Source organism: Harpia harpyja, chromosome 7 (assembly GCF_026419915.1).
Source record: "Harpia harpyja isolate bHarHar1 chromosome 7, bHarHar1 primary haplotype, whole genome shotgun sequence".
NCBI classification, from domain to species: domain Eukaryota; kingdom Metazoa; phylum Chordata; class Aves; order Accipitriformes; family Accipitridae; genus Harpia; species Harpia harpyja.
This window is the reverse complement of record NC_068946.1, coordinates 29330134-29351304: the sequence shown is the minus strand read 5'-3', so window position 1 is coordinate 29351304 and position 21171 is coordinate 29330134. Positions and strand designations below refer to the sequence as shown.

At 41.8% G+C, this 21171-nt stretch overlaps 2 protein-coding genes across 10 annotated transcripts in view; both read left to right on the top strand.

Moving 5' to 3' along the window:
- The first annotated feature begins 1082 nt into the window (after positions 1-1082).
- Positions 1083-4732, top strand: LOC128144063 (gamma-crystallin 1-like). The gene is given in 3 exon segments (XM_052792365.1): positions 1083-1091; positions 2045-2341; positions 4176-4732. Coding segments are annotated over 3 exon segments (582 nt in total). The 3' UTR covers positions 4452-4732.
- A 5745-nt stretch (positions 4733-10477) lies between these two features.
- Positions 10478-21171, top strand: part of NBEAL1 (neurobeachin like 1) — a 93860-nt gene continuing 83166 nt past the window's right edge. For 4 of the 9 annotated variants that reach the window (XR_008235863.1, XM_052791274.1, XM_052791271.1 and 1 more), the window contains exon 1: positions 11114-11485. Coding sequence is in view for 8 of the 9 variants with exons in the window: in XM_052791274.1 (XP_052647234.1) it covers positions 11435-11485 (51 nt within the window). In the remaining variant the exon portion in view is untranslated. The other 5 variants (XM_052791273.1, XM_052791270.1, XM_052791267.1 and 2 more) reach the window with 4 other exon arrangements.

Below are 21171 nucleotides of genomic sequence, written 5' to 3'. Positions count from 1 at the left end.
CCAAAGATGATCAGCAGCAGAATAACTTTACCTAAATAGCACCAGAGTACATCAGCTTCAGGGTGCCCTTCCAGTAAATTCAAAACAGCCCTGACTTTGAGGCTGCCTATTGCCCAGACTTCTAAAGACCACTGTAATATATTGATTGACTGAGAATTACACTACACCGTATAAAACGAGGGCCCAGAATGAACACAGTCCTGAGCATCTTTGGGATTAATCAGATCAGACTGAAAACTTACCACAATGTTCTTCCTAAACAACATTTTTTTTAAGTTCAACTGCTATTAAAGTTTCTTCAGCTGAAGAAATTAAGAGGCTGATGCATTTTGCCTCAATGACTCCTACCTGAGCTCCAAAAATCTGTACATCTCTCAAGTGAAACATTTCTCTGTGCAGATTTAAAAAGGCTTTTCTCTGCTTTAAACAAGTTGGTATCCATCCTCCAACTTCTAGTCTCTTTATCTATGAACTCTGAATTACATTAACATAGAATTTCAGCAGTGAAGCCTGGATGGATGTAAATATCCATTACCACACATTTTTATTACATCATTTTCTCTGTCATACACATACTCTTACTGCTAAAGGAAACAGGCAGCAATACCTGGTCTGAAGGCTCTTGAGAATCAGGACAGTTTTTATTAGCATACTCTGAAAACTGTTTTACAGTATCATCACTGGGAATCCATATGCTTTAAAAAAACCTTTGTCTCATATAATCGGGGAACAGAGAGAGATTAAAAATAAAGTTACATGAAACAATTCTGCTGTAGCATTTCCAGCATATTCACTTGCACATGTTCCATCGGTAAAATAACAGAAATATTGCTCGACCTACACTTCACTCTGATCCTCTGCTTACTGATGGTAACAATAAAGTTGGTACCCCACAAACTACTGCTATTGCCTTTTGTTTAGAGAATGACAATGGAGAGAGGGAAGGGAAAAAACATTCATTCTCTTACTGAGAAAAAAATTCTCTTTTATCCTATTCCTGTGGATGCAGCCCTCTGCATTCTATATAAAGGACTGCTGATGACTCCTGCATGCTGAGGTCTCATAGCTAAACCCTGGCAAAAATGGCAAAGGTAAGAACAGCTGAGTGAATGGAACACTGACAAACAACCTAACACATGCATAGGTAGCTCCTTGTAGGTAAGTATGTTTGTAAACATAGTTTGTTGGTCTAACAACAAATTAGCAGAGGGGAAACCTCAAGTGGTTTTTTTATTATCTAGTTCTGATAAGGTTCCTAAAGAAAGCCTATGGAAGCTTTCAAATGCTAAAACATTTACACATAAAAAAATCTTCTGGTTTTATTTTTCCGTTTGGCTAGTTTCCCTCTGAGTTTGTCAGTTGCTGGAAGAGACCTAAAGTTTATTTATTCTTAGTCTTCCAAGATGTACAGGAAAATAAGGTTGAAGTACTCTATTAGAAACAAATGTAATAAATATCACTAAACAATGCCACAGAATTTAGGTATCTCTAACTTGATTTTACTGCTGCTAAGATATACCTGCCCAACAGGACCTAGAGGGCTCAATGATTAACTTGGGTTAGATACAACAGTCTTGTTTTGTTCCTGTATCATTAAGACAGGTGAAAGCTTCAGCACAATTCAGATGTAGGAGAATTATTCCTTCCTTCATCTGTATTCTACATTGCAGAAGATTTCTAGGAGCCCAGGACTGGGTGCAAGAGATGGGCACAAAGTTGAATGATTGTGTGATACACAGAAGTTGTTCACAGAGCTTTCAGTCAATGAGCAATTTGGGTTTCACTTTCTCCAAATGCTCCCAAAAGCTTGCCATGAAGCTGCTGACAGGCTATTTCCAGCATGAAATCATGATGGAAGTTGCCCCCCACTTCCCAGAGTCCCAAAGGGACATCCACCTGTCAGTTATAGTACTAAAGAAATGACAACACCAGTAACTGTCTGTGCACCCTATAGAAAATGGACATAAGGGCTTTGCTAGTCTTTGGGCCTGGTAAAGTGCCCCTATGGACCCTTGCAGTCTTTGGATTGTTTTGTACAATCTAGGCAAAACAAAGCCAGCTTTCAAATACTTTCCAGTGTGACTGGGGTTACTTTTGTTTTATTGCAGATCACTTTGAGGACAGAAACTTTGAGGCCTGCCCCTGTGAAGCCACCACAGACCAGCCAGACCTGCGTGCCCACATCAACTGCTGCAACTCTGCCAAGGTGGAAACTGGCTACTGGATCTATGAATGTCCCAACTACATAGGCCATCAGCACTGCCTGAGGAAGGGAGAATATCCTGACTACCAGCACTGGATGGGCTTCAATGACTCCATTATGTCTTGTATCATCACAGCAGTAAGTTTTCCATATTGTCTCCATGTATGTTACTGTCTATATTAGAATCTGAGCACTACACCCCATTTTGACAGCTCTGGCATAAGTAACAACTTCCCCAGAGACCTCTGCATAGAAAGAGGGTAGTAGAAAGGACACTTGCTATGTTCACCTAATGGGGTTTAGACTCCCAAAGAGGCAGATAAGTCAATTGGGATTCTCACCCAAATGAATGGTTGGTTAGTGCTTGGGGGGAAGGGGTGGAGTTTATTATATTAATTTTTATTTTAATATTATGTTTATCTATTATTTTACATATATAAAAGCACTTAACTTCACCTATCTTCTCAAAACTGCTCTGGCTATACATGATCTACACAAGCAAGTTTAGTACAGAGCTGAGAACCAAACCACATCTCCCATGCCCCAGTCAATGCTACTCGTTCAAGGTAGGCAAAACTGGTGACTACACTACTACAGAGGCAGCCTGACACATCCCATTGTAGAAACACCACCATGTATTTGAGCTGCAAATGAAGGCATATTTGCCTCATGATAGATTTTTTCTGAATACCTCAGCCCAGAATACATCTGTGTTTTCCCCTCCTAGACGCATTCCCTGGAAGAGTTTTACTAAGAGGGGAGACATTGCCAAGATGTGAAAGATTTGAATACTCACACATAAGGTTAAGGATTTGAGATTTGGCCCTGGAATAGCCTTGATGCTGCAATGTGTCCCTCCAACATTCATGAAAAATTAAGTTCATCCATGCTGTATGCTTTACGTACAATTCACTTTCCCTGCCCAGTAGAAGCTTCATAGACCATCACAGCAAGTTTCCAGATACATTCCATCTGCATAGCATAATGCAGCTATTTTTTTCATTGACATGCAGTTCTGGGCTTCACTTAGCTAAGCCAAGTTCTGGGTCCAAGCGCTGAAAGCTAGGGCAGACACTCTTGTGTCCTTTCAAGCTGTAGAGAGAAAGAAGTCACAGATGTGGAAGGTGGGAACAAGATGGACTGATGGGAAGTATCTGAGAAGGAGTAGAGAAACTGAGAATTTGTATGGGGGTAGAAAAAAAAATCCTAAAATTAGGACACATTTCTGCATGCTTTCTAAATTCAGAACAAGAGTGTCCAGAAAGTTTGATTCCACCAATGTAGATACTAAAGTGTTGTTGGGTGTGGTTGTGGGGTTTTTTAAACTGAGTAAGGTGTTGGTCTTTGCACAGCAGCAGTACTCTTATGTCTATACAACTGCACTTGAGCACCTGCAAAAACTGTATTGAGCACTGATGCAAGAGCAGAAAGTATTTTTCTACAGCAAATCTTTGCTGTGCTAGATACAAGAGCCAGAGACAGTCTTACAGTTTATCATCTTGTAGATGAAAACCAAAAAAACCTGCCCACCTAAGGCTGTGCAACAAAAATAGGATAAAAAAAAGCTCCCCTCTGTCCCAGCCAGAGCCTTATCCAGTTATTACATCAACACCTAGGAACACTGAGGGCACATGACTACTGTGGCCATCTAGGTGTATCAATGAGCTTATTTCTTACCTGCATGTACAGTTGAAGTGTGGTGATCTTGGCTGGACCCCACTTCCACTTCCTGCCCTACTGCAACTCTTCCAAAGCAACTGCAGTTCTGCTCTCACCAGAGCAGAAAGGACTTACAACACCGCTGCTTTAAATTAGGACCCAGTCAGATTTATTCCTGTTAAACTGACTTCTGCACATACTAGTGGCTACTCACTGTTGTGTTGCTAGCATCAGCATTGCATCTAGCAAGCTGTAGTCACCTAGAACTGCCACTTGACACCCTGTGCATCCTTGCCTGGATTTGCCTTCACAGATCCAGGAGCACAGCTGGCTACAGATCTATGAGAGGAATGACTTCAGAGGCGGGTTGTTGGAGTTCATGGATAACTGCCCTTCTCTCCAGGGTGACTTTTACTACAAGGACATCCAGTCTTGTAACGTACTTGAAGGAAGCTGGGTTTTCTATAAATAGCCACACATCTGAGAACAGCAGTACCTCCTGAGGCCTGGTGAACACAGGTGATTCACCGACTGGGGTGCCATGACTGCAGAAGTTGGATCCTTCCAACCAACAGTGGATACTTCCTAACCAGCACTTTCCTAAGCTATATATCAATGAGTAGTGCCATTAGTACTTTATTAAGGCCAAGGAGTTTTAGAGCCTACATGGATTAGGCTCCCTTTTCTTGCAATGCTTTTAGCCTTTGATTTAAAGCCCAGCAGAGTCAGGAAGTGTCTTGACTGCAGTGGGCTTCAGAGCCTGTGCTTGCTTTACTGGTAGGAGTAATTCCCCTGAAGTCAGTGGAGGTGAGCTGGTAACACCCAAGCTCAGAGAAAACCTGCATCTAAATTGCCAAGCTAAATTTTTATCTGGAGTCTCTGATAAATTTAAAAATAGCATCTTTGAAGAAAAATATGATTTCAGACCTTAGAGGGAAAAAAAAAAAAGAAATACATTCTTCATTTATGATAATGAAAATCCAAAAAACCACCTGTAACTGAGTCCATGGGACCAACTCTGTGCTTGAATTTATTACAGGGTGTACCTTACATCCTTAATGGCCCCATAAAAGCAACATCCTCCTCAGAAGTAGTTCTCCTGTGAATAGACTGACAAGTTCACAGCCACAGTATCATCATGGAAATACTGCATACCAAGCCTGAAGCTGTGACACTAGATGACTTAAGACAGAGCAAAGCATTTACAGTATTTACCATCTCATTAATAAGAATTATTTCTGTCAATAACTATTTGTAATGCTACAGATAAAAAAAAATAAATCTTTCAGTTGCTTATTTACTTCATGATGAAGAAAACAGTCCTGGTGCCCAATAGTTCCTGCTGCCATTTGGCATGAAGTCCAGAGTTCTGCACAGGACTGCATCGCTCCTATTTCCAGCTCAGGGCCTACACTACACTCTTTTGTTTAGCCAGGACCTCACACTGTAGACATGAACTCATGTTGACCCTCCATAGCAGAGAAGTAGCAACTTTCCCTGGGGTCCCAAAACCAGAAGAGAGACCCATTATGTTAAAGAGTCTACAACCCATTCAGCGTGCAAGTGGGCCCCCACAAGTCTCACACATACTTTAACAGCACCCTGTTTACACAACGCTGCAGGATCTTTAAAACTCTGCTTTCAAGTTTTACAACACTAGCCATCATTCAGGTCTCTATACCCTTTCTGTGTCAGGAGTTAGGCTAGCAGAGTCCCTGGAGGATTCACAAGGGCACAGGGAAGGGCACAGCCTTGGTTTCACATTCCACTTAGAAGCAGGCACTGTGCTGCAGCCAACATCTAACTTCTGGGAGGCCACAGTGCTAACATTTTGCAAGAATCCCAGCTCTAGCAGCAGTTGGAGCTTTCCTAAGCTGATTTCCCTTTAGTTACTTCCCTTCATTTGCATTCTTCCCCAAACCAAGAGGAGTTAGGCCTCAAGTTGCTATAGCAGGCGTTCTCAGGACAACCTTACTCTTTCAGCTGAGAGGGAATTAAGTTCAGACAGATCACCAGAAACTACCAACACATACACATCCTTAAACCTTGGTTGCTGCCATGGTTTTTGGTTTTTTGCTGACACGCTGATTGCTTTCAGGAGTCATGCTGCAGATCCAGATCTGCTGAGCACTGCGACATAATGAAATCATTCATTAAGCAACTTCTTAACTGAAGCAGAATGCTTTGAAGTGCAAGTACAGTAACTTCACTGATTGCTGACAATAAGATGATGGACGGTAAGGGATGGCTTTGAGTGAAAAGTCTGTTTGGTGGAGGAAGGAGAACACTTCTACGATGCATCTTGTGTAGTAATGACAGGTGTTTTTGAGCATCTGCAAAACAGAGACAGCTATAGCATGAGTCTACACATGCTAGCTCTAGCACAGCTAACCTAAGTGACAGCAGAGGAGAGGGGCAGTTCTAAGCCTGAACACCCATCCACGAATCTTTACTGGCTGTTACAACTTGTAAGAACCCAGGCAGACCAAAGCATATAAACACACACTATATATTTAGTCTGGAAGAGTCTTTAAGATATACCCTACACAAGAATATTCCTAGCACAGCTGCAAATTTAAGGCCTGTGGTAAGGGAGCCTATACTACAGAAAAGGAGCAGAAGAGATCAAGTCACTGCCTGGGCCTTTTACAGCAGGGGATTCATTATATTGAAGGTCCCGTGTGGAAACAAGCTGAAAGGACAGAGAAGGACAAAAAAACCTCACCATGGTCACAGGCTACCCTGGGGTAAATTCCTTCCTGAATTTAAGTCTGGTGAATGGTTTAACCTTGCATACACAAAAGCAGAATAGCCAGGGACCAGAGGAACTTAATGCTATTAGCCAGACCATCACCTCGCAGCTTTAGCTGTGGCTGGTCTCCAACACTTTGAAAGAAAGCAACTAAAATCCCTAGATACCAGCTTATGTGTCAAGGGCCAAAAAAAAATTCCTTCCCATTTCCAAGTGTTGCAAACAACTAACAAGCCCTGAACTACCTGGGATGCAACGTGAATATGGTGACAGAAGGAAGATTAAACACTAATTAAGTTTGCTGGCTTACCTAATAGAACAATTGCACACATTTTGTGCAATCATAACCAGAGAAACTCAAGGCAAGCTGATCCTGTGCTACCTTCAGCAAAATACCATCTTGGAGGCCTTGGCATCTTGCAAGGGCCAGCTTACTCCTTTCCAATAGCCACACCAAAAGCAATCTCAAGTTATTTTGGCTTCAATGTCTAGAAACTAGCATCTACAAAGTCCTATTTCTTTACATACCGCAAAAGGTATTTTGATAGTGGGAGTTTTACACACAGCTGCCAAGGCCACTTGCTTACTTAGAATGTAAATATTACTCCTTGCTTCTGTGCAAGGGTCTGTTTGTAAAGGAAGATGGAAGAGTTGAGAGGCAGGTTTATTTCTAAGTATGTTTCAGGTCTTCATTGTTAGTAAACAAAGCATTAGCCCTAAGACATCAAGCAAAACCTCAGATAAAAGCTTTGCCATAGACCTATCTCAGCATGATTTTTGCTGGCCTGGGGCATGAACTCAGTAGAAGCCTTACAGCAAAACAATGGTTTTGAGAATATCTGAAAGTCCAATCAGATTTTTGTCTTTTTCATTTGCTTCTACAGAAAATAAGCATGGCTTAACAAAAGCATTACTATAAGGTGTGTGGTTTTTCCTGCCACTTCAGAGGTCCCTGGACTCAAAGCTGCAATCCAATGTGGTCTATTCCTTTGTTGAATCTTTCTTAACCTCAAATTCATGGCTTCTCCCTATCCGCACCCTTCTCTCTACCCGTTCCATTACCTGAACTTGCTGATCGACAAGTTCAGTCCATAGTAAGATGACTGAGTTACTAATATACAGCTACTGAAGAGAGTTAAAGTACAAAACCACAAGTAATGAAAAAAGTATGAGAAACAACCACTGTTGTAAACAGACAGTTACCACAAGACAGCAGCTAAGGGACAATGAAATACCAATGAACATTGCCTACCTGGCTATTTAAGGTCCATGAAAAAATTGGTACATAATTATGGAAGAGAAGAAAGTCTGATAATTAGCTTTCACAGCTGGACCAATCCATAAACACATTTTAAAGTACCCATACATAGCTGGTAATGCTGCTTCTTACATCTTCCTCCATTCTTTGGCTTCTGTATCTTTAGCTGAGTCTTTATGAAGATAAGTACACTGAAATATAAATTCACCTAGAATTATACTATACCTTTGGGGACAAAGCTGTAGCCCACCTTTCTCCGCTGACCTCTCTCATTATTGCTTATATTTGTATGTGAGAAAGAACTCATAGTAAATACTGAATATTTGTCTGTACCAACAGGGAGAGATTAAACTTGACCTACACCCAGTGATGCAGACATCCAAAAGCCACCTTAACAGCTTTACAGCAAGCTACCTGGCTTAGGAAAACCTCTAGAAGGTCAAGGCCAGGAGATGACTCACCCTGTATACCACTAGGACAAACTGTCCTGTTGCAAAACACAAATACTTCACCTTCCCTCTAGAGCACCTATATAGAGCAAGAACTACCTACACAAGCAGCAGTGATTACCTAGGCCCACCAGGATAGCTATATCACTACAACTCCAGCAGAGTGGAAAATGGCTGCTTTATAGTCTGTGAGCATCCTAATTACGTGGGCCGCAGCACTTAACAAGGGAGGAGTCTCCCATTTCTATCAGAGGATTTTTTTTGTTGTTTTCACTAGAGTCTGTTGTAGGACTTCTGTATGTGGGAGCAGCTGCTACCACTTGTAAAAGTCAGTAATGCAAGAAAGCAAAGCAGTATCTCAGAGAAGAATTGGGGTTTGTACATGGCTTTGTTTGGGCCTGACTTCTTCAAAGGGAGTAAGTTGTAAGAGAAGTTTGAAGTAGGCTGCTGTTTAGCCTAGAAAAGGCTGTAAGAAGATGTGATAAAAATTTGTAACTCAAAAAGCATGCTACAAAGAACTTCCTTTTCCCATATTACTGTGGAAGGGACAAATAACAATGGTTTGCATTTGCTTCAAAGGTGATGCAGGTTGGCTGTTAGGAACAAGCTCCTAGCAGTAACTCAAGCCCTGAGGTAAGTTCCTCGGGGAGAAGGCAGAATCTCTTCCATTCCTGGAGGCTGTTTGCAGAGAGGGGTCTAGGGTGGTTTAAGCATAGCAGATCCTGCCCTTGGGACAGAGCTGGACTCTGAGGTCTTATTTTTTTCTTGATGGAAAAAATTATGTCACAAACTCAAGGCAGGAGACTATTGTGGCTAGCAGCAAGTACCAGAACACAAGTATCACATGACTCAAAATAATTTTACAGACTCATTTTTGTCAGTGTCCTTCCATCCATGCTAGGAACTGTGTTTAGATATTGCAACAAAAGATACTTCTCCCACTCCCACACTGCTGATCCACATGATACAACACCGAGCACAGATTAGCCCTTAAATTTCTTCTAAAAGCAAGACAAATATGCAAAGGCATGTTGCAGGGACTGATCTCAGACTGTCTCTGGGCTCTTGGTGACACTTATCCATCCCTAGCAATTTTTTATACAGCAGACAATATAATGGTATTACACAGTCAATTCCTGTGCAAAGGATTTCCAAACCTCTCATGAAACCATTGCAGCGGTGTGAAATGCCCTGCAAAGGAATTGACTGTGCAACGAATGGCAATGAATGCTTCATCCCGTGAAGCTGCATGAGATTTACCCAGGTGAGGAGATGACCCAGCGGCAGAAGGACCAGGGCTGCGGCCAGAGGTTGCAGGGCTGTGATTCTCCCAGCAAACTGGGGAGAAGGCCCCGGTCTCCTTAAATCTCCTTCTCCTGCTTTGGAGCTGACACAACATCAATTTCCAGCCCTGCTTTCCAAGGGAGTAGAGGGACATGGAGGGAAGCCCGTTCCCCGGGGAGTGCCCTGCAAGTCACACTAATAGGATCCTGTTATTGACTGAGCGGGAGGAGAAGTCCTTTGCTGGAGCGCTGTGCCTCTCGAGGGCTCGTGAACTACCAGTGTGCTTGGAAAGAGTCCCAGCAGGAAGCTGAGGAATGTCTTTTCACATTTCTCCTTTAGCAATCTAACTTATTTTAGGAGCATTTTCTAAGTCCTACGCAAGGTCCGCACACGAGGTATGGGCTGCTTTGAAGCAGTAGCAGATTGTACGTATGTATACATCCACGCTCCTCAGGCTATGCAGGCAGGCCCCTCTGGAGCATAGGTAAAACACACGTATGTGCTTGATAAACTGTATCGCTTGTAAAGCAGTACGGAGGTTTCCTAAGGAGCGCTGTCCCACAAGGACTGGGAACGCCGAGCCTTCCACGGGCAAACAGACTCCTCGTGCGGCATTGGGCCGCGCCGCCTGACGGGGACCGGCCGCTCCTCAGGTGAGGCACCGTGGGAGGCGGAACGGCCCCGCCGCCGGGGCTGGCCGCAGCGGCCCCGGCCCGCCCCGCGGGGCGCCCCCCGCTCCAGCCAGCGGTCCCGGGCCGAGGCGCTGCGCCACGGCCGCCGGCGGCTCCGCCCGCGGGAGAAGCGCTGCCACCGCCCGCAGCCAAGATGGCGCCCGCGGCCTCCCCGCCCCTCAGTGGCGGCCCGGGGCGTGCGCCGGAATGCGGGCGGGGCGGGCGATGTGGCGAGGCCCGGCCCCCTCCGCCGCCCGGCTGCCGCGCGGCGCTGCCCGGCCACTACCCACGGTGGCCCGGGTAGGCTGCGGGCAGAGGCCGCGGCGGCGCGCCGGGAGCTGGGGGAGGCCGAGGGCGCGGTAGGTGGTGGCGCGGGGCAGCCGCTCTCGCCCGGGAGCGGGCGGCGGGGCAGCGCAGGGCTTCTCCCGCGCCCCGCGGGGGGACGGGAAAGGCCGCGGCCGGCGTCTCTGCCTGGGCAGCTGCTAATCTGCGGGAGACGTCGCTGCCTGGGCCCGCCGGGCTCTGGGGCTGGCTGTGGAGCCCGGGGGTGGCGGGAGTAGGGCGGCGGCTGTCACTGCCGGGCTGAGGCCCAGGCGTGCGGGGGGCAGCAGTGCCCCCCCCCGGCGGGAGGGTGAGCCGCGTTATCACTGCCGCCTCTCCCCGCGCCCTCAGGGCTCCGGCGTCCCCTCTCATAAGCCCTGCTGCTTCACCACCCCCCCCCCCCGCAGACTCCCCGCAAAAAAAGAAATTAGCGACCAGACTTCTCCGTCTTAGGGGTGATAATGTCAGAGGCGAAAGCAATGCGACCTGCCGCCGCGTAATTCCCGAGGTCGTCTGTGGGCTTTAAGTACGGATTTGTTTTTTTCCTCCTCCACCAAAGGCCTGAAAGGTATGTTTTCACTTTCAGAGATTAGAACCGAAGCAGCGCTGGCGAAGAACGGACATGCTTGACACTTGTCTGCAGTTGCTTGTTTTGTGCTGCGTTGTTTACCCGAAAAGGAGAGACTTGAGATGCTGTTATTTTCATCCTTGACTTCTTCTCGGGTTATGATATAACTGTAATATTAAAGCAAAAACTGCGTAAGAGCACCTGGGAACTGAGCATGGTAGGATCTTGAACAGAAGTAGCTGGTATCGACGAAAAGAGGAAGGAAAGGAATGGCATCTCGAGAGAGGCTGTATGAGCTTTGGATGCTTTACTGCAGTAAGGTAAATATTTGTGTGTGGGGGTGGTGGTGGTGTGTGTGTGTCTTTTTCCTCTTGTTTGGAAGTCAGGTATTTAAAATGTAGCATCTTTTAACACGTTTTTTTTCTTAGAAGTTGCATAGACTTGCTTAGCTTCTGTAAGGATATAACTGCCCTTACTAGACTATTTACAACCTCATCTCTTGATTTGCTGTTCAGGTTGGGCTTTTTTGTGTGTGAGGTGTGAATTGCACAGTGTTCATGGCTCAGCTTAAGCAGTTACTGTAGCTCTATCTTTTAACTATGTGAATGCATGCATTCACCTAATTCTTTGTAGGGCAATGGCATTAAGATGTATCTATTTAATTCACTGCTGTCTAGTATTTAGCTTTATACTTACTGTTTTCTTTGCAGCTCCAGTTTCATTTAAACTATATTAGCGAAAGCCTTCCCAAAGAGCAGATTTATTAAGTTACTCCTGAGTCTTCCTTTGCTGGTTATCACTGTAACATCTAAGTACTCCATTAATAATAATGAATTTCCTTCACCTGGCAGGAATGTTATTAAAATACTGTCCTGTTTCCATTTGCATTTTATAGTGTAAAGCAATTCATATGTTTAAAGCACAGGTCCTAATTGCCGCCAGGTATATGTACACAAATTGGATTGCAGATTATCTAAATAGATATCTGTAAAATAAGGAACGTACAAAAATTACTGTAAAGGCAGGGGAAAGGACTGGCCTACTGTCATATAGGAACTCAGTGGCAGTGGCAAGGGTAGCTTCTGGTAGCCTTATTCTCTGTTTTTCTTTCAGTTTTTCTCTTTGCAGTCTCATGCTTTGTATGTATCACAGTTTCTTTAACTGTTCAAGCCAGTAGGATATTAAGGGTAGAACAAACATTCTCTTGTTCTTCTTCCCAGTTCATTTCCAGAAAAGGCCTATCTCAAGAGCATAAATGTGACACTTTAAGTACAGACCATCTTAACACCACAAGTGTACAAAGCAGTGGATGAAGGCCGCACAAAGTAGTCTTAATTGTAGCTTTTCTTAGTTTTTGTGTGTGTGGGTTTGCAACCCTAATGATTATATGTAGTTAAAAATAAAACTAGTGCAAACATAACAGTATGGTATGACTTCTTACTGCTACCCGCCTGGGTGATCTGTTGGGTTGAAACATACTTGCATAGACCTTTGCCTTTTTAACTAATGTAGTAATGCCAATGGCAGTAGGAAATGGACTAGCACTGGAGGAGATGGATGTTTTGCCAGTGAGTTCATCGATGTGAGAAGAACAAAGGCACTTGGAACAGACTCCAAGAATCCAGGCTTTCCTCAGCTTTGGGAGACACAGGGCTGCAGAGATGAGCCAAGCTCTGAATTTCTCTGCCCAGCCGGTCTTTGTCTCTTTCATCCCTAGTTCTTTATAAAGTTCTTTTGTCTGTCTTATATCTTCTCCCCCTTTGCTTGAACCTTTCATTCAGATTATATGCTTTCCATCTCCATGTTGTCCACATGCTAGCAGGAGGTTTGCATAAATGGTGCTAATTAAAATGTGTGCTTTAGATCACTTACAGGATGTTCAGTTTCTTCATGGGAATGATGCATATGCAGTGTAGTCAGCTCTTGGGTGGTGGAGGATGGACTACTAAAAAAAAAATATATATATAGAAATTTTTATATACTTAGCCTCCATGAGCTGTCAGTGACTTTTTTGGCCTTTTTTCTTCCAGACCCATATATTAAGGGCATGGTTAGGTGGATTCATATGTTGATAAGGACTTGTTCTTAAGTAGGAAAATATATATATTTTTAAAATAAAATAGCTTGTCTTCAAAATTTGAAGGCAATTAGAGTGACTCCAAAAAGGAGTCTTCACTTTTTCAAAAAGTACTAGACGCAAACCTGCTTTTTCCTTTTTCTCTCTCTCCCCTAACTTGTTCAGGTTAAAATGGTATCTCATTCTGCTTGAGGCAGGCATTGAGCATAACAGTGTTTCATCTTGGATTAAGTTTGGTGAAGTTAAGAGGAACTGAAGAAGCTAGGTGTTAGGATGTAAAATGTTGTGAACCCTTAATGTAAGTGTCGTGGTTTAACCCCAGCCAGCAACTAAACACCACGCAGCCGCTCACTCACTCCCCCCCACCCAGTGGGATGGGGGAGAAAATCAGGAAAAGAAGCAAAACCCGTGGGTTGAGATAAGAACGGTTTAATAGAACAGAAAAGAAGAAACTAATAATGATAATGATAACACTAATAAAATGACAACAGAAATAATGAAAGGATTGGAATGTACAAATGATGCGCAGTGCAATTGCTCACCACCCGCCGACCGACACCCAGCCAGTCCCCGAGCGGCGAATCCCCGCCCCCACTTCCCCGTTCCTATACTGGATGGGACGTCCCATGGTATGGAATACACCGTTGGCCAGTTTGGGTCAGCTGCCCTGGCTGTGTCCTGTGCCAACTTCTTGTGCCCCTCCAGCTTTCTCGCTGGCTGGGGATGAGAAGCTGAAAAATCCTTGACATTAGTCTAAACACTACTGAGCAACAACTGAAAACATCAGTGTTATCAACATTCTTCACATACTGAACTCAAAACACAGCACTGTACCAGCTACTAGGAAGACAGTTAACTCTATCCCAGCTGAAACCAGGACAGTAAGTTAGATTGTTCAGTCATGTATTGAAAACATCTGTGTGCTGTACTGTCCTTGGAGCATTTAGCACAATATGAAGGTGTAGCAATAAATAATCACCAGTGACAGGTTACAGTGGTTTAGGGAGAAGTCTCTTTGTACCTGGGACTGCCCAGTGAAGTGTAGTATCATATCCTGTATGTTGCACTGTCATGACTTTGTTGTGGCTGACATCCTGGGAAGGAAAGCCAGGCAATTTCACCAAACTACAAAAACTGCTGGAGAGTCACGGTTGAGTAAAGGGGGTATTTGTTGTACCACAAATCCCAAATATGTGACTTTAGCTTTTGCAGTCTTGTTAGCTAAAGAAACTGAAATCCAAGCTCCTTTTTTGTGTGATGCTTCAGATTGTTACTAATAAGTAGCCTTGTTTGTCTTGCCTTTTTTAGATCATCAGGTCCTTCATGATCGTATGTTAAATATAGCACCCTGTGTGACAGCAGCAAGGCTTTTCACAGCTTTAAAGTGATGGATAATGCTGTGTTACCATCTTACCATCTATCCTGGGTCATGACTTTTGTTTGTGATCACTTGACATCTCTGGTAGTGTCAGGTGGCAGTTGCAATAATTACTTTTGTGCAAAGTAACATTAGGAAGGCATTTCTCCATTTTCATTGCCTCTCCTGCAGTTTAGCACTTGGAGATTTTGGGCAGACAGCATCATGTAACTAGAATCTCTGCAGAAGTGGCCTTTGGATGACACTGTGTATGAGCTGGTTTCTTTTTTTTCTTTCTTTCGAGATGTATGTTTGAGTGGCTGCAAAAGTTCAGTTTTAGTTGGTATTCAGTTGTTTTTCATCTGGTGATTTCTAATCTAAGGTTGGGGTTTGGTTTTGGATTTTTTTTTTTTTCTGCTTCTGTTCCCCTAAAAGCTATCCTGTAGGGCAGTAGCTACAAAGCTGCAGATTACAGTCTGCTGTTTAAGATGCCCAATGAAAGTAGCAGCCAGACATGATTTATGATGCTTCTGATGTTGCATGGAAGTGGTTGAAAAAATTCATTAAATTTAGTGAAGTTTAGATTTGAGTCACTGGGGTTGTCACAGCATTGTATTGTTAGTAGTCTGAGCTGTTCCAGCCTTGAGTTTTTCATTGTTTTTTAGGGTTTTTTTTCTTTTTTTAAAATGATGATGTCAAATTTTCTGCAAAGAAAGCATTGTTAAGGATGCAACTTGCTGGCATGTTTTTTGATGATTTTCAGTTTCAAATGGTGGGGTTTATTTTTCTGTTCAATTCTGTTAATGTACAATGCTGTTATTCATTTGAATATTGATATGGATGTAAGCTGCTGTCCTCTCATCCAAATGTAGGAATGCGTGCATTTTAAGATAATTGAATTATGTGTAGAATAGGTAACACAGGTCCTTTCTATAGAATTCACTAGGAAAAATTTTTCTCCAGTAGGCTAGGTAGGTGTCGTGGTTTAATCCCAGCCAGCAACTAAACACCACGCAGCCGCTCACTCACTCCCCCCCACCCAGTGGGATGGGGGAGAAAATCGGGAAAAGAAGCAAAACCCGTGGGTTGAGATAAGAACGGTTTAATAGAACAGAAAAGAAGAAGCTAATAATGATAATGATAACACTAATAAAATGACAACAGCAATAATGAAAGGATTGGAATGTACAAATGATGCGCAGTGCAATTGCTCACCACCCGCCGACCGACACCCAGCCAGTCCCCCGAGCGGCGAATCCCCGCCCCCACTTCCCCGTTCCTATACTGGATGGGACGTCCCATGGTATGGAATACACCGTTGGCCAGTTTGGGTCAGCTGCCCTGGCTGTGTCCTGTGCCAACTTCTTGTGCCCCTCCAGCTTTCTCGCTGGCTGGGGATGAGAAGCTGAAAAATCCTTGACATTAGTCTAAACACTACTGAGCAACAACTGAAAACATCAGTGTTATCAACATTCTTCGCTCTGAACTCAAAACATAGCACTGTACCAGCTACTAGGAAGACAGTTAACTCTATCCCAGCTGAAACCAGGACAGTAGGCAATGGTAGTATCAAGTATATTTAGTGTCAGTTCAAAGCCTTCAATAATCTACACAGGAGCATGAAACACTTCTTATATAAGTGCATATGCAGCAGATACCTGAAAATGCTTTACTAACGTAAGTGTACAGCAGGAGAAGAGCTCTATTAGGTGAATGAAAGTAGTCTGGGAAAAGGACATGCTTTCATGTGTGTCTGTGACCTTTTCATGTTCGTGTGACTGAGGTAATCTCTACCAGTTTTGCCTTATGGCCTTAGACTAGCATGGCTGTAATAATATTACTATTGTAATATTAGTTGATTAACCTTTTCTTAGATGTTAATTATGTATCAGTATACAAAATTAATCCGTGTTTTATAATCTCTGAAGTAACTGTTATTGCAGATTCAAATTAAAGAGGTTCAACCTCTATCTTATCTGTAAGATTTTAACTATGTGTATTTCATCTCTTCTAGTTTTTCTGTTAGATATTTCAGACTCTTAGACATAAAGCATGTCAGGATTTCTGATATTTTTTATTTTACTCAGAAAGCGATCAGATACCCTTTTATACGGAAAGAGATTTTTCTTCTATATCAGGAAAAAAAAAAAAACGCAGCCCAAACAACCCAATTGCCTTCAGAAAGGGTTTCAAAGGCACTTAGCTGCCATGTGCACCTCAGAAAATCTTCAGTTTTCATTGTTTTATAATGGTTCTGAGCTTTTTCTTACACTTTTGTCTTCAGTAAAGCCCTGATTTCATTTAAACACTGCCTTGTCTTGTAGGTGATATAGTAGTTTGAAGGGAAAGCTGCGAGTCTGTTCTTCAGCTAGCTTCTAGCCTGTGCTTCACATTTCAAAGAGGGAACATTCAGTCTTAGGGTCATTAATACAGTAGGGACTCTGTGTGTTAGCAGTTTTAAAGCTAATCTTAACATTCTGGTCTTTACTAATGCAGATAGCTGAGATAATCACATCCCTTGCTGTTTTAAGAGCAGCAAACTTGTGTATAAGCTGTCATCTTAAATGTGCTTTCTTATGTTGTGCTGTATTTCTTGTTTGTTTTTACAAAATCTGATTGTAGTGAGATAAATATGTTTTCTCCCTGGCATAGTGATGGATATCTATATATTATAAATATTTGCTTGTTTAATACTGTAGCATAGAAAAAGAAATGTGGTACTTTTTTATAGGAGAGCATTTTCTAGTACTAGATGAAAAGCTAGACAGAAAAAAACATTAAATGTGACTTCACGCATTATCCTAAAAATGTCCTAAAGTGGTTAAAGTCCTGTTACTTTTGAGTTATTTTTTCCTCATCTGGGGTCCTTATAGGCTGCCTTACAGGAATCAGAAGAAGACTTGAATGAAAAAATAAGTGGTCTTGGGAGAAATCATGTTTTCTATGTTAGTCAGGAGCAGACCGCTGTGATGAGTGAAGTGCTACAAACTGTGGTGTGCTAGCTGTGACAGCTTTCCTGTAATTACATGGCTGTCTACATCGGAAGACCATTGCAATGCAAATACTTAGAAGCTGAAGCTTTAACATATAAATGTGCATTTAATTGGCTTCGCATTATGAGATCTAAACAGATAATTTAAATTAGTGTGTACTTTGTGCTGTGAGAACTGTGAAAGAGAATAATTTCCTTTCATTCCCCATTACCGTGACTTAATCCTAACATACTATATAGAATTGAGATAAATTTGACCTTGAATTGTGAGAATAAATTTATGTGCCTTTGGAGCCTTTCAAGCCTTTCTCCTTGGGGGGGATTCTGTTAGCATCAGCCACCTTGCTTTGGGCCGAAACTAACATAAAAAGAGGGCGATCTTGGTAGTCCAAAAAATTGGCTTGGAGCAAGAACATACCAGTTTTCTCAGTGTGTGGTGTTATGGTCTTGCTAAGCTGACCCACTAACTAGCTGTCCCTGACAAAAGGCGTCCTGCTGTATTGTCCCTTCACTACAGTTTTACAAAGTACTGCCTCCCATTTAATATTTTATAGTTCAGCTGAATCCCTCAGTCACCTGCATCAAAAGATCGGGGCATTTAATGTGATATTCAGCAAGTGACAGCAAATGTATACCTTCCGGAAGAGTATTATGAAATTACAAGGGATGGTTCATCAGTTTATGTTAAATAATGTGAGTTTTTGCTTGTAAGAGGTTTTTAACCTCTGTCCCTGTATAAAATTGGAGAGTATTTGTAAATAAACAAAAAAAGTTTATGATCAGATCAGCTTTTAGACATGACTATTGTAGGGCTGTATAAAGCAGTATGAACTGAATTTGTTCACCTAAATGATGTTGTAGTTGCATTTCTCAAAGAAATGTGGTTTTAGCAAAATTATGCTTAGTGGTGATGAGACACATGTAATTCAATAAGAATATAATCTTTGTCGTTAAACTGTAAGCCCCGTGTGAAACACTGACCTTTGCATCCCAAGTATGATCTCATCCTGACTTAGCTTGCACTTGTCTTCCTCCTTGTGCAATTGCTGATTTGGCAGTGATTCATGTCACATCACTATATGTTGCCTTTGTTATATTAGATAAAGAAGTATTCAGCTTAGAGCTAGATGAATGCTTGAGCAAACCAAATCTTCAGTAAAGTAAAGTAGTTTTTCATAAGTCAGTCATGTAAATTCATGCCACTGCTAAAATTAGTGCGTGAAGCTTTATTAAACAATTGCTGTGTAAAATGTCTTTTCTGCAGATTGTTTTAAATAAATCTCTGCATTCTGAGAGAGTGTAACTTGTAAAGGAGCATGTCACAAGTCACTTGTGGCCTTGCATTGGTGAAAATATCTTTGCTCTGTCTTTATGAGATGCTGAACTAAGAATGGATATAGATAAACAAGAACAGTTGGTTATCAATTCTGAATTTAGTGTCTGCTATTTAGAGATGTCTGAGTCCAAGAACTAACATAATTCTAATATTTACAAATACAGAACTTTTCATATAAATAACTGATGTGTATATACGAGATGTCTTAACTTATAGTAGCTGTTACCTTCCTTAATTATGGACCAGAGTGACCTCGTGCTGTTGGTTGTTCACACACAGAACAGGGACGCTGCCACAGAGAATGCAGACTTCAGATTGAAATGAGACAGCAGATAAATCTAAACAGACAGAGGTGTAAGAAAACCATAACATTTTGCAAGCTATGGAGAAATTATTTTAGTTTCTTATCATTCTATAATATATTTGCCAATTCATATATGTAGCTGCTACTTTTACATAAAGAAGTGTATGAAGTTTGCCTGTGCTTTTGCTGTAAGATTCAGGGTTCTACCGGTGTTCAGCATGAAGTTGAAATTCCTACATGTCCACAGGTTTGTGGATTAGTGCTTTACAGGATTAATGAGAAACATCTAGTTCTGAACATACCAACAAATGTATTTCAGATTAAGCTTTTACTGAAATGAAAGAATCAAGTGTCTTAAATGGAATGATTTATCACAAAGCTAGAAACACAGGCTTCTGGTTCTGTGTGTTGGTGGACTAATATAAGAGTGAGTTTAACAAACAGTGGGCTGTTGTCTGGTATCTGAGTTATGGCACTTCGAACTTGGTCTTCTGGTTCAGATATGGGGATAGCATGTGTCCTGATAAAAGAATATTGTAGAATCAACTCAAATATGCAGTATGTTTGTGCTGTAATATGGAAATGGGACAAAGGCTTGCCAGCTGCCCATTGAACAGCATTGTAGCTTAATGCCTGAATCCAAATGTTGTCAATAGATACTGTTAAAATATTTACAGGCTTCAGAAAGGTTAAACAGCTGCCATAGAAGAGAGAAGAGCTTCTTTAATTACTGAGCTTTTCTTGATGAAAGAAATGCGTATAAGAAGGAAAAAACCCACCAAAACATGCACACGTCTCAACAGTACAGATAAGCATCTTATTTTTTTAAAAAAGTGATTTGTTCAGAGAACTCTTCCGATTTATCTTCTAGTAAACGGGAGGCTGCAGTAGAGGAGGATGGGAGATAGAACAGGAAACACCAAGAAATGAAAACTATACTTGATTATTCTCATCATAAGCACTGTTTTAAGTTTGACATCTCACTAAGGCTTCTCCATGCATCTGCAAATCTAAACATTAGCTGTTAGATTTCTGTGCTGATAAAATATTTGTATGCATTGATGCTTTCTCTGATATTTAAAGCATTTATGATAACCTTTTTGTCTGATTTATGATTGAGGATTGCATGTACCTATAGTAAGCAATAGGAATAAGTGGAATTAAATAATTGACCGTTGAGTAACACTGCTAACTATGGCTGTGTAAAATTAGGAATTAAATTTAACTGTAAGAATGGCTAATTATACTAGTACCTAAAAGCAGAGCATATTTTAAAACAGTGAGGATATTTAAGAGGTTAAATTCCAAAGGCTTTAAAGGATTTTGAATGCTTTATCTAAAGGACATTTGAGGGAAGCACAAACGAAACCTCAAAATAAATTCATGGTTAAATACTACTCTTACATAGCACAAAGAGAGCATAAAATCAAAGCAGATGCTAAACCTTTAATTATCTAATGGTTAGCAATTTAACATAGGAAATACACTTTTATTTAAATAACCAGTCCTAGTAATTCTGGCTTTTAGACTGAAGTTGTGGGGGGGGTTAGGGGTGAAGACAAATCTTTGAGGACATATTCCTGAAGACTGGATGAAAACAGTGAATGAGTTTGCTTTTAATTATTCACGTAGGGAAAATTGGTACTCTTGTCAATTATCATTCACCAGACTGCGTAAGAACCTGTAGGAGTATCCCATAAGCCATTTAAAAACTAATAAGGAAGTGAAGGCAGAGGTTGAAAAGGTAGCACTCACATTGGAAAGAAGAATTTAGCATTAATGCCGAAACATCTATGAAAAGCAAAGAGAAAATGAAGCAGTTCGAGTTTGACTCCTTGAATAAGATAGCAAGATTATTCTTTTAATATTAGTAATAATTTTAGGATAACATAGTACCTTCATATGGTTTACTGCAAGTTTTCACTTGGAATGTTGAAGGA